The sequence below is a fragment of the Aphelocoma coerulescens genome, chromosome 14 (assembly GCF_041296385.1).
Source record: "Aphelocoma coerulescens isolate FSJ_1873_10779 chromosome 14, UR_Acoe_1.0, whole genome shotgun sequence".
Lineage (NCBI taxonomy): Eukaryota > Metazoa > Chordata > Aves > Passeriformes > Corvidae > Aphelocoma > Aphelocoma coerulescens.
In genome coordinates this window covers 611,853-623,967 of record NC_091028.1, presented here as the reverse complement: position 1 = coordinate 623,967, position 12,115 = coordinate 611,853, and the positions used below count along the sequence as shown (strand labels likewise).

The 12,115-nt window shown below is 44.5% G+C and overlaps 1 protein-coding gene across 13 annotated transcripts in view; it reads left to right on the top strand.

Annotated features, from left to right (window-relative positions):
* The window catches only part of MAPK8IP3 (mitogen-activated protein kinase 8 interacting protein 3), a 73,314-nt gene that overhangs the window by 45,315 nt on the left and 15,884 nt on the right, over positions 1–12,115 (top strand). For 5 of the 13 annotated variants that reach the window (XM_069030091.1, XM_069030096.1, XM_069030089.1 and 2 more), the window contains 8 exons: positions 3,595–3,652; positions 4,605–4,757; positions 6,085–6,166; positions 7,926–8,077; positions 8,654–8,710; positions 9,180–9,350; positions 10,779–10,905; positions 11,754–11,849. In XM_069030091.1, the coding sequence (XP_068886192.1) occupies positions 3,595–3,652; positions 4,605–4,757; positions 6,085–6,166; positions 7,926–8,077; positions 8,654–8,710; positions 9,180–9,350; positions 10,779–10,905; positions 11,754–11,849 (896 nt within the window). The remainder of the gene's footprint in view (positions 1–3,594; positions 3,653–4,604; positions 4,758–6,084; positions 6,167–7,925; positions 8,078–8,653; positions 8,711–9,179; positions 9,351–10,778; positions 10,906–11,753; positions 11,850–12,115) is intronic. The other 8 variants (XM_069030101.1, XM_069030098.1, XM_069030097.1 and 5 more) reach the window with 5 other exon arrangements.

Sequence of the window (12,115 nt, the reverse complement as noted above, 5' to 3'; positions counted from 1 at the left end):
CTCCCCACGGCCTGTGCTGTGAGGAGTCCCTCCATGTGCCAGTGGCTGTGAGGGGTTACCTGGTGCGAACCAACTCCCTTCAGGTATTGTGGCAGTGACAGTGAAGACACTTTCGTGATGGGTTAAAGTGGCAAAGCCTCTGTCTTTGGTGGAAACTTTGCCTTTCTGGCAGGAGTTGGGTGATGGCTCTGTCCTTTGTTGGAGGAAGCTGCTTGCTGCCCCAAGGCCATGCTCTGCCATCAGGTTTGCACCTGCTTGTAAAATACACTTGGGCCCTGATGCAATTTTAGTTGAAGTCAAGGGGATCTCTCTTGATTACAGTGCAAACTGGGTGAAGTTTGCCCTGTAGTAAAGGTGGTGACCTGATAGCTGCGATAGTGTGATGCGCCATCAAGCTGTGCCACGTCCCTGTGCCCGGCACTGCTCAGTGCGGGCTCTGTGATGATACCAAGAAAGGGATGGCATCATCCCTTCTTTTCATTCAGACTGGTTTTACTGTAAGCCACATTTTTTGTGGACATTCCTCAGAAAACCTCCCACTGAAGTTGGAGTTTGTTGCCGTGTGGAGGTGGATTTGGGCCGTTTTAGGCCAGACGAAAGCTTTGATACTCACCCCCACTTCTGGTTTTTTCCCCCCCTGCTACTGTCTTTCCCTCACCCTGTTCATAGTGTCTATTGACCTGCCTTTGTTGTGGTGATGGGAAACTCAAGGATGTATCATACAGGGAAAATGATGAAGATGAAAGAAGCAGATGAGGTCATCTCAAGCTTATCCTGACATCTGTTGTGATAGGACAAGGGGCGATGGTTTTAAAAAAAAGAGGGGAGATTTAAATTAGATATAAGAAAAATTTCTTTTGCAATTAGGGTGGTGAGGCCCCGGCACAGGTTGCCCAGAGAAACTGTGGCTGCTTCATCCCTGGGAGTGTTGAAGGCCAGGTTGGATGGGGCTTGGAGAAACATCATCTGGTGGGAGGTGTCCCTGCCTGTGGCAGGGGGCTGGAACTGGATGTGTTTTAAAGGTCTCTTTCAACTCAAACTGTTCTGTGACACTCCAAGGTGAAGTCCCTGTTAGGTCAGGCTGCAGCAGAACAAGATACCTTTCTACCAAGCATCACATGTGCTGGCACCACACACTGTATGTGTGCTGATGAGCTGCTCTGTTTGCTGTTTACAGACTGGTACTTAATGGCTGCTTTTTTTCTCTTCCTTTCTTCCCCCTTGTCCCCATCTCTTTCTGTTCCCTTTCTCGTATGGGATGGCTCTCATAGTACGGGATGATTTCTTTGGTAAGGCGAAGGCCTTTTTAATTTTTTCTTTTCTCTTCTTTTATTTTGTTTTCTTTTGTTTTCTTTTTTTTTTTAATGTTTATTTTTTCCTGCATTCCTTCCATTCACTCATCATCTGTCCATATGTCTTGCGTCACCTTGGTTTGGTTTTTTGTGGTGGTGGCAGCACCTCTCCAAGAAGCAGGATGCAGCTGCTCTGTAGAGGTGGTTTGGGGATTCTCTTCTGTTTCATTGTAGTTGATGATCCGCTTTGATGCTTCACACTGTTTGCCTGGCTGTGGGAGGAAGATGGTGTAGGATGAGCTCTGTTGGACAGGGCTCTTCCCAGACCTATCCTCCATTTGCTCCACACCCCAGAGGGTTGAAGAGGTCTCCTTATGGTCTCTCCACACTGAAAGTTTTCTTCCCAAGAGCAGAGCTGTGCCATTACAGCCTGTGCAAGATGATCTCATAGTGCCATTCCATGGCTCTGGGAGGCTTCATCATGTTCTTTATTGCCAGAGGTGTGGTTAAGGCATTGGGCTGTCACTGCATCACACACAAGTAAGGTAGAAGCTGTGGTGAAGGATACTGACAGAATGCTGTGTGGCCTTTAGTTCTGGCGTGATAGCTCACCCTCTTCCCCAGAATTCCTTTCTCTCCCAAAAACAGCTCCAGAGAGGGATGTATGACTCAAGAATATGAAGAAAAAAGACTTAGTCCAAAAAATATGGGGATGAGCCTTTCCCTGGATGTTCCTCAGCACCTTTAATGTCCTTGTGCCAATTTAATGCCTTACAGGCTAAATATTTATTTGATTATTTGTATAATCACTAAAAATGAGCAAGAAAATAATTTAATAAACAGAAGTCTTCTGAGTCGTCTGACTTACATGCCGCATATGTCACAAAAAAAAAGGGCTATAGATCCTTCACCTTACCAACCCAAAATACACTGTAGTTTGCACTGCAGTTAGTGTTTCCCATTTTGTGCTGTTAGAATATTCTCTGACACACTGCCTGAAACATCAAAGTGATTCATTATCTGTCACTAATTTTTCAAAAGTTCTTTGAAAATGCTGCTTCTTACTCATTCTTGCTGGGAATTTGCTTTTGTCATCATAAATTCATCCAATTTAACTGCGGGAAGAGGATCTGTGTGTTGGAGTGTTGTGGTGTGTTCTCACTTCTCATGTGCTGCCATGTTCCTCTAACTTCCATTTAATTCAAGTTTGTGTTGTTTTTATTTTCTTGCAAATAATAATTAATCAGCAAATGATGTGTCATGAAAACTGTTGATGTCTTTGCTGTGAAGGAAGAGAGAGTTCAGAGGGCAGGACAAATACTGATGGTGGGGAGACTTCTTCATGCTCTGGGACCTGTGGTGAGATATGAGCTGCACCCCTCAGCACTGTCCTCCAACAGGAGAGGCCTCCCTGTCTTCAGCTCTCAGGTGGCCTCTGTTCCCCACTATAAGACAGAGGCTGACCCTGGGACTCAGCAAGTCCCTGGCAGCAGGAAACAACCCAGATGTGCTTTTGGTCCCTAAATTTTATCTGTTTTATGAAATACTGAATTCGACCTTCACTCTTAGCCCCAGATGTGTCAATGCTCTTGTAAACCAGTCTGCAGATTGCAGCTGTACGTGGATGCCCAAGTGCAAGTGCAGAGTGTCTGCTGTTGGTGTTGAGTGTGGGTCTGAAGTAGTGGAACTGAGACTTCACATTTTAAAACATCTGTGAGAAAGCTGTTAAAGCTAGATAGAGCAAGGGACAATCTGCAGTCCTGTTAAAATTGCTCTAGCAGAAGGTCAATAATGGGAAGCCTTTCATGTGCATGAAACTTGTCACAACCATGATCCCAAATCATGCAAACAGAAAATTCGGCTTATACAAAGAAACGAAGAAAATCACTAGTGTGCAGATCAGGACTTGGACAGTGTTCTGCTATGCTTGTGAAAAACCCATAAACTCTACCTTCTTTCTGTGAGAGGAATGATAAAAAATGTTTGCAATAGCTCATGGCTGAACCAGGAGTTACTGCCTGGACTTCCCTGATTGGTAGCAGTGAAGCTTTCCCCTCTGTCCCTCTCAAAGAGGTCTGTGAAGGTTGGGGTGAGAATTTGGATTCTCTACAGGACACATGGGTGTCTTTGCTGGTGCTGTTTGGTGATTCAGCTAGAGACACTCCGCTCTCCACACAGGACACAGGAATCTAGGGAAGCCTAACAAAAGTGATTTCTTTTTCTCGAGCATGAGTTAGGCAGTGCCACAAAAGCTGCATGTTTCTAGGAGAGCAGGTGAAAACTACCTGGCCTTTCTTTTCAGGAATGGGCAAAGAAGTGGGCAATCTGCTGTTGGAGAACTCGCAGCTGCTGGAGACCAAGTAAGGAACTGTCGCATGCTCTGACCCACCTGCCTGGTTATAAATGAGATGTCACCTTGGTCTTGGCCAGAACTCCTGCTTCACTTGTTTATCTAATTGGTTGTCCTGAATACTTGTTCCTTCACTTGTAGGAGAAGATTTGCTCTCCTGAGCTGTTGCCTAACTGTTTCCTTTCTGCAGGCACTTGGGTAAAGCCTCTGGGCATGTGCTGGTAGGGCCTGATGCCATCTGAGATCAATTGCAATCTCTAAATTAACTTCAGTGGGAATCCATGTGTCGGTCTGAGACTCTGTGAGGATGTTGATGATAATAAGGTTTTATTTGCAAGGTTTGTTTTTAGGAAAGAAACTGTTGTCTCTTGATTTCTCAACTATTTCGTAGTTGATAGAGGAGAAACAGACAATGTAATGGAGTTGGTTTTTGAGAAAAGCTGGCAAACCAGCTATTAAAGCTGAGATGCTGGGAAGGGGAAGGCAGAGTGCTCCCAGGGAGAGCTGGAGAACCTACTCTGATGGGAAGCTGCTGATTTTATAATTTTAAGATGTTTTGGAGCTGACTGGAATTGCATATTTCTATTGCCATCATCTACAATTACCCACAACTGCAGATGACAGCAGTTCTGAAAGGTGTGTTTCAGACTTCCGTTCTGTCAAAAATAGATATTGGTTGCTCTACACCTGCCTTCTGCGGTGTTCTGCCATCTTCCAAAGGAGAGGTCGGTTTGTTAGTCATGATACAGGAACAGACAAACCTCATCCTGAACCATTATGGTGATTTCTCTGTTCTTCTGTAGCTCCATCTTCCCAAAGTTTAATTTCCCATGAGTCATAGCTGGGCTGAATTGTTAAACTCACCTTCCCTTGTAGTGTCTGTGACTTTAGTTAAAGGCCTCTTTTATGGACAGCTGCTGGTATTGGGCATTTTGGCTTATTGTCCCTTTCACACCTTCAAGAAATGCTTTGAACGTTGTGAAGAATGATTTGATTGCCAAGGTGGACCAACTGTCTGGGGAGCAGGAAGTGCTGAAGGGAGAACTGGAAGCAACAAAGCAGGCCAAAGCCAAAATAGAAACCAGAGTCAAGGAGCTGGAGGAGGAGCTAAAGAGGTGAGTGATTACCCCCCTGCCCCAAGGAGCTGGGAGTGAAGAGTGGTAAACCCACTTCGTCTGTTTTACTCTGTTTCACTCATGGGATTAGCATTGGCGTTCAAAGGTACCTTAGAGAGTACAACAAGGCAGGATGAGGATTCTACAGCAGCAACTCCAAACCCAGGCTCCCTGGAGCGAAGTATTAAGGGTTTAAATTTGCAATTAAAAGCCAACCAACCACCAACAGCTATCAGAAACACCCAAAGAAAGGGAATTTCAAAACCAGTAGTTTTGAAGGAAACTGCCAAGAGCTTGATCCTCCTAGCAGCCAGGATAGCTCTGAGAGAAGTGAATGCCCATTCATTTACTGAAAGAGCTCATATGGAGTTGCCCAAGCAATATTTAAATGCCTATATTGGTAATTGTTTCATTGCTCATGTTAAGAGCGAGAAGAGGCAGAAGGGATTCTTAAGTTCGATACAGGAAGATGCCACTTTTTATCTTCCTCTCAAACTAGAGAAACTAAAGCCCAACTGCCCAGCAAAGCCTGGAATGGTTTCACATCCATATACACAAAGCTGCCTCCTGGAGCTCAGAGCAGAACTGTTGCATTGTGGCTGGGTGCGCATGACTGCAGGAGCTCAGGGCAGAGGACAGGGTTTGTTCTCCAGCTGAAATCCAGAAGGTTCTGAAGTCTGAGCTCAGAATCACCAAGAGTAACACAGACTGGTCTCTTCATTGTTCAGAATGTCTGAAGTGAAAGTAATCTTGCAAGCAGAGAGATTTTTTTAAATGCCTTTTGTAATGCCTCATAAATTAGGAGTTCAAAGAAATTAAAAGCACTCACTTAAATACTTCCAATATTTTTTGTCAGGGTTTGGTGTTCTTTACCATTTTGGCAAACTGTTCTTAACATTAGGGGCTTTTTTCACTGTATTGAATCACAAAGAATCAAGAGAATCTTACTGAAACCAGAAGCAGCCCAGAAGAAGCATTTAAGCCAGCATTTTCCCTGTTGAAAATGGCTCAGTTCTCATCAAATATTTGAATGTAGATGCTGGTTCAGAAATAGAAACTGGCTGGATTCTTCCAGTGGTCAATATTTTGGTGCTCACAACAAATGTTTGAAAAAAGTGGGGTGAGGTCAGTGAAGCTGTTCAGAGTAATGTGCTGCCAGAGGGAAGGAAAATGCCAGAGAATCATCTCAGAATTTGTGCACTTGGTACACATGGTTTGAGATGGCTCCCTTGTCATGGATGCAGCCAGACTTCCCATAGCTGATTCTCTTCCCAAAGCTAGCCGTGGTGTCACCTGCTGTTTTGATCCCTTTCTTCCTGTTTCCTAGAGTGAAATCTGAAGCGATTGTTGCCCGACGAGAGCCCAAAGAGGAGGTGGAGGATGTAAGCAGCTATCTCTGTACAGAATTGGTATATGACATTACTAAAATGCCTGCGGGGAAAGGGGGTTGATTTACTTACCTATGTTGCTTCATGTATATGAGTCCTGAGATGCAGATTGATGTGCCTTTGTTAGCAATGAGGGCAAGGCTGGTGAATGGGTTGTGGCTGATGAGCATGAAATCCCTTCATATAACTTTCAAAACAGAATCTGGCAGAGAGGAGCAGCTGACCCAGTGGCAGTATCACTGTGCAGGGTGTAGTTTCTGTAGGCGGGTGCTAGAGCACTGCCCTGCTCAACACCATCCTAATTTAGAATTAAAGTTTAGTGTGCAGTGAGGATTCTCTCTGGGTGTTATGATTGTCAAGCTAATCCAGAAGAGCCTCTCCCCACCTTGGCAGTGAAGATGTAGCTGTGAGGACATCATGCAGCGAAATCCAGCTTACACAGCCAGCTTTGCAACAGTGACTACCACCATGTCTTAGTGCTGCATTTTTCTTGTTAATTCTTTTCCATAAGCTAGTACTGCCTGTTACAGGGTACAGGCAGAGAAGGCTTGTGGGCTGTTCTTCTAGGACAGCTCTTGAAACTGTTTTGGCTGGGATAGCGGCTTTTCAACAAAGACTAACTGTAAGTGAAAAAAAAAAAAAAGGCAAATCAAGCAGTAACAAGATTTTCCTTGTAAATGTCCCTGCTAGGACAGGGAATTAAATACATTGCTCGTCAGTGTTACTGTTTTCTTTCTTACACAAGATATCAGAGCAGGTTCAGTTTTAGCCTAAATCTGTTGTCTTATTTGGGGTGAACTTGGCCTATTGAAAATTTAGGTAGATGGGAATATTTTCAAGTTGGGCTCATGAGCTACTGAAGAGAGTTGGATTTGTTTTCAGCTGAACTGACAGGAGGTCTGGTTCTTTTTTTAATTTAAAAAATAATTTATAAATTCCTCTTTGTTTATACAGTTCTTGTTTTGACTAGTAATACAGATTTGATTAAAAGTCCAGGAGGCTAGAGAGGGCCTTGGTGAATTTGTGCTATTCCAGCTCTCAGCAGCACTTACCAGCCAGGCTGAGCTTGGGAATTGCCACAGTCTAGCACAGCCCCGTGCCACCTCCTAGCAATGAGTTCCTGAAATCCTTGCAGTCTTTATTTTGGGCAGATACTTTCTGCAACTTACTCATGTTGTTCTCATTTTCCATTCTTTAAAAGAGACAAAGACTTTCACTCCTGTTGTTCCCAACCCAAAGCTGCCTGTGCCCTCATTGCTAGGTCAAGTTGTGTCACCAAAGAGGAAAAGGTGTTTCCTTAGTTTCGCGTATCCTATCTTTATCCGTCTGTACTAACAGAATATCTCCTTCCAGTCCTCCTGAGGGGGCAGGATGGCATTATGTGGTGCTCCCTGCTGCTTGTGACTGGCTTTGTTACTGAATTAAAACTTTGGTTTCCAGATTGCTGGACCAACGGACCACCGTCAATTCTTACCATTCCTTGAGACTATCAAAGCACCTTGCTGGCAGTAGTCCCCCACACACTAGTGTGTGTGTGTGTGTGTGTGTGTGAGGTCTATGTGTTCAAGTTGGTGGTGATTCTCATTCTAATTTCCATGGGTTTGCCGAATACCCAGAGGTCCATGGGCCGTAGTTTGGAGCTCACTGTCTGAATTAGCTTCTTGTATGGGGAAATGGGGAGGAGATCAAGCAGGACAGGAGAAGAACTAACAAATATGTGTCTGTTCCCTGACTTGCCCGGTACTAACCTCAATCCCATTCCATCTTTTGTGGGCTGAAGCAGTGCTCCTCCCCTCTGCAGGACAACATTCCCATTGCCCAGCGCCGGCGCTTCACCCGCGTGGAGATGGCCCGGGTCCTGATGGAGCGCAACCAGTACAAGGAGAGGCTGATGGAGCTCCAGGAGGCTGTCAGGTGGACAGAGATGATCAGGTGAGGCTGGGTGTTAGGTAACATCCCTGTTTACGACAGAAGCTGTGGTCAGTGCAACCCCTACCAACATAGGGTTGAGAAATACTGGGAGTTTTCCAGACTGTAGATGCCTCTCTCCTAATACCAATACTTTCTCTCTTGTTCCTGAACCTGGGCTGCAAATCTCATGTTGCCACCATTATTTGGAGACACTGGACAGTTGTTTGTCTTGCTTGTTTCTTGCGTGCTTATTAAGCTGGGAGAAGATCTGGGGAGGAGTATCGCTTCTGATTGATGAGTTCTAAAGGCTATGATTTGAAGTGACTCTAACGCTGGGGTCTGTAGTTCCCACACTTTCTGTGGCAGACAGTGTTACAGAGAGTTGATAAAACTTTGCGTTAAACATGCTTACTTGCCTTTCACGTCAGTGTTGATACTTAAAGTGGTTGGGTGTGTTTGCATTGAAGACCAGTGCATGTCCCTTTCCCTGATGTCTTAGAATGAATTCTGACTTTTGACATGGCTTCCTTAGTGGAAATGACCTGATGCTTGGCAGAGATGCAGAAATTAACTTGGTTCTGCTGTGTTTGTCCATAGAGCTTCCCGTGAGCACCCATCCGTCCAGGAGAAGAAGAAATCCACCATTTGGCAGTTGTAAGTTCTTTGGTGGTTTGTGCAAGATTAAGAAAAGGGAGTGTTGCCGTTTCTACTTCAGACAGCAACTTAGTAGACTCTGACATTAATGTCAGGTAGAAGTGTTGTTGGCTTAACCCTTGTGCCTTCACGGGCTTCCTTTGTCCTTAGTGAAATTAAAATTAGATCTGACCATGCGCATTGATTTTGTTTTACAAGCTGAAAAAGTTCATGAGTATCCTGGAATGGAAACATTTATACACTTACAGTCAGTTGTAATAAAGGGCTGTTTTCAGAAGGTACCTATTTCTGGAAGCTAAAAACATGTCAGTCAAACCAAGGATGTAGCTCTGGGTTTCAATAGAGCAGTTTTTGTGATGGGCTTAACAGCTTTTGATCCCATACCTCTTGCCTCCCCTTTTGTGTATCTTATGGTGCCTGTCTCTCCAGGTACCTTTTCTCTTACTTTTTGGCCTTTTTCTGTCCCTAGCTTCAGCCGTCTGTTCAGCTCTTCCTCAAGTCCTCCCCCAGCAAAGAGGACCTACCCCTCTGTGAATATCCACTACAAGTCTCCCACCACGGCGGGGTTCAGCCAGCGGCGCAGCCACACCATGTGCCAGATCTCCTCCGGCAGCCGCACCCTCGAGTTCTTCCCTGACGAGTGAGTTGCAGGGCTGTGTGCCAAGCCAGGCCCCCCTGCAGCTCTCCCAAAGAGCAGCAGTGTTTAAAATAAGCTGGTTTCCACTTTAGAAACAGTCTGTGTGATGTTAGTATTTCTCTGTTCTATGTGGTTTATCTCCCTGTGCTTTCACTGATCAGTTACTATATGGATGGGTTCAGCAAATCTTGTCCTCCCAAACATACAGTAGCCATGGCTTTCTAGGCCATGATGGATCATCTCAGCAGGGACCACTGGAGCTCGAGTTGGCCTCGCTCTAGTTCTGCACTTGTATTTGCAGACTGGGGTGGAATGAAGGAGGGTTTTTGTGGTGGAATGTGATGGCAGCATCAGGACAAAGGGATAGAATGTCAAGGCGTTTAAGTGAAGATAAAAGTTCTCTCCACAGCGCATTTAAGTTCCAGTACTTGGTTTTAATCTTAACCATGCTAAAAATGAGCCTCTGGGTATAGGTACTACAGTCTTACCCCAATTCTTTGTGCCCCTGACATGAAGGGAGAAAACTCTTTTGTGCTTTACATGACTTCACAAGATGTTCTGCCATTGCAAAGTTTGTGTGGTTTCACAGGGGGTGTGTTTTTATGGAAGGACATTGGAGAATGTGGTGGTAAAGTAGGATAACGTCTACAATAAAAAGGATTTGTTGAAAAGACACTGCTTGTAGGAAGGTAATTTTAAACTTTATAGATACCCACTGCCCTTATTCCATCTTTTTCTCTTATGACGTCTCACAGTCATGCTGTGGTGTCTGAGTGCTTCCCAGCAGTGGCTTACATAATGGAGCTGCCCACGGAATTTAATTTTTCTGCTGATGCTGTTTGTACCTCAGAATGATACTTTAAAAACCTACTGAGAGCTGGAGCTGACAAACAGCATTTGTTTATATTAAAACATGTCTAAAAGCTCACAGATAAATTTTTGGTTTAACCTTTGCCAGTGCAAAGCTGGAGTTGTTTTGTTGGAACCAGCAGTTAGTGCATGTTTTCCTTGTCAGCAGAGAAAGCTTAAAAATGGGCAGAAAAATCCATAGTTGAGTATAATGAGGAGGGAAAGAACTCAAAATGCCTTCCTGATGGAGACATTAGATTGGTAAATTGTAACAGCTCAGCAAAAATTGCTGTCATCTCCTAGATTCATAGGCTTTAGAGAAGGATTATTCCCTGTTTCTGAAAGGCTCTTGGAACATCATAAGTGGTGATGACAATGACTTGGCTTGCCACATCTCTCAGGTCAGAACTGCCTGTGTCTGCATCTCAACAGAGTTTTTCTGTCTCTGATTGCCTACATCTGTTTTCACAGCTGGATTTGGTTTGCTGTGTGTGACCTTCCCTGTTGTGGCCCCATTCCCTTCACCCTCAGCTTCTCTCTTTAACCATGAGTTGGAAGGTGATGCTGTGCTTCTCTCCTCAGTGACTGCACATCCTCGGCACGCCGTGAGCAGAAGCGGGAGCAGTACCGGCAGGTCCGGGAGCACGTGCGGAACGATGATGGGCGGTTGCAGGCCTGTGGCTGGAGCCTCCCAGCCAAGTACAAGCAGGTAGGGACCATGCTCTGGACAGGCTGAGGGGGAGGTGACTTTAGTCATTAACTAAGGACCTTAGTCATTAACATTAATTTAGAGGTACCATGTGCATGTTTTGTTTGTAGGATAGTTGTAGGCACAGACCAAATTAATGTTCTGTATATCTCCACCAAAGTCAGTAGAAGGACATCCTCTGCATGAAAATACTGAAACTGAAAAGCACACTAAACCAAAAGAAATTAAACTTTTCTATCCAGAGTCTAGTCCTTTTTTTTGTTTGTTTTTTTAATTTCCTTTGTTATAATTGGGCTGGAACATTAGTTATTTCATTTTTACTTTGAGAACTATAACAATCATTTAGTATGAAAAACAAATGCAGTTTGTGCCCACTTCTTCCCATCAGTAACACAAAATCAAACAGTATCAGCCTTACTTGTTGGGTTATGATGCATTTCACTGGTCAGAGACCCCCTGAAAGGGAGGAGCCTGGCAGCATGGCTTGGAAGTTTCAGGCCGTAGAATCATAGAATCATTAAGTTTGGAAAAGACCTTTAAGATCATCAAGTCCAGCTGTCACGATGGAAGGTAATGCTAGTGTTCTGACTCTTTGCAGGGAGCATCCTTTCTCTATCAGCAGGGCAATGTGTAGCCTCTGTTGGCCATCACTGGGGCAGTGATGACTGTGAGATGGTCTCTTGAGTGCACTGCTCTTCTCCCCTTAAGTACTCTGTTTCACAGAAGACATGATAGGAAGCCTCAGCAGCAGCCACCTCTGATTGGTTCTGCCACACTGATTCCATCTCTCTTGCCATATCCCAGTGTTTGCAGCTTTATACTGTCTTTTTTTTCTTCTCTCCCCCTAGCTGAGTCCCAATGGTGGTCAGGAAGACACTCGCATGAAAAATGTCCCTGTGCCTGTGTATTGTCGCCCACTAGTAGAGAAGGACCCAACTATGAAGGTATGTTGTTTCTGGTTACCATGCAGTCCAGAAAGGGGACATGAGATATGCAAAGAATTTGGGTCACTAAACCTGCAGTTTTTACAACAATCTGAATTCTTCTGACATTATAGATTCCAAATTCTATCTTCCACTTTCTTTTTTTGAATGGTGGTCTCTAGTCAATGTAGGAAAAAGTATTTTAGGACACAATTCTCAGCTGGTTCTGGTTGCTGGGTCTCCTGCTGCTCTATGACATCTTTTGCTTTTTTGACACAATTTATTAA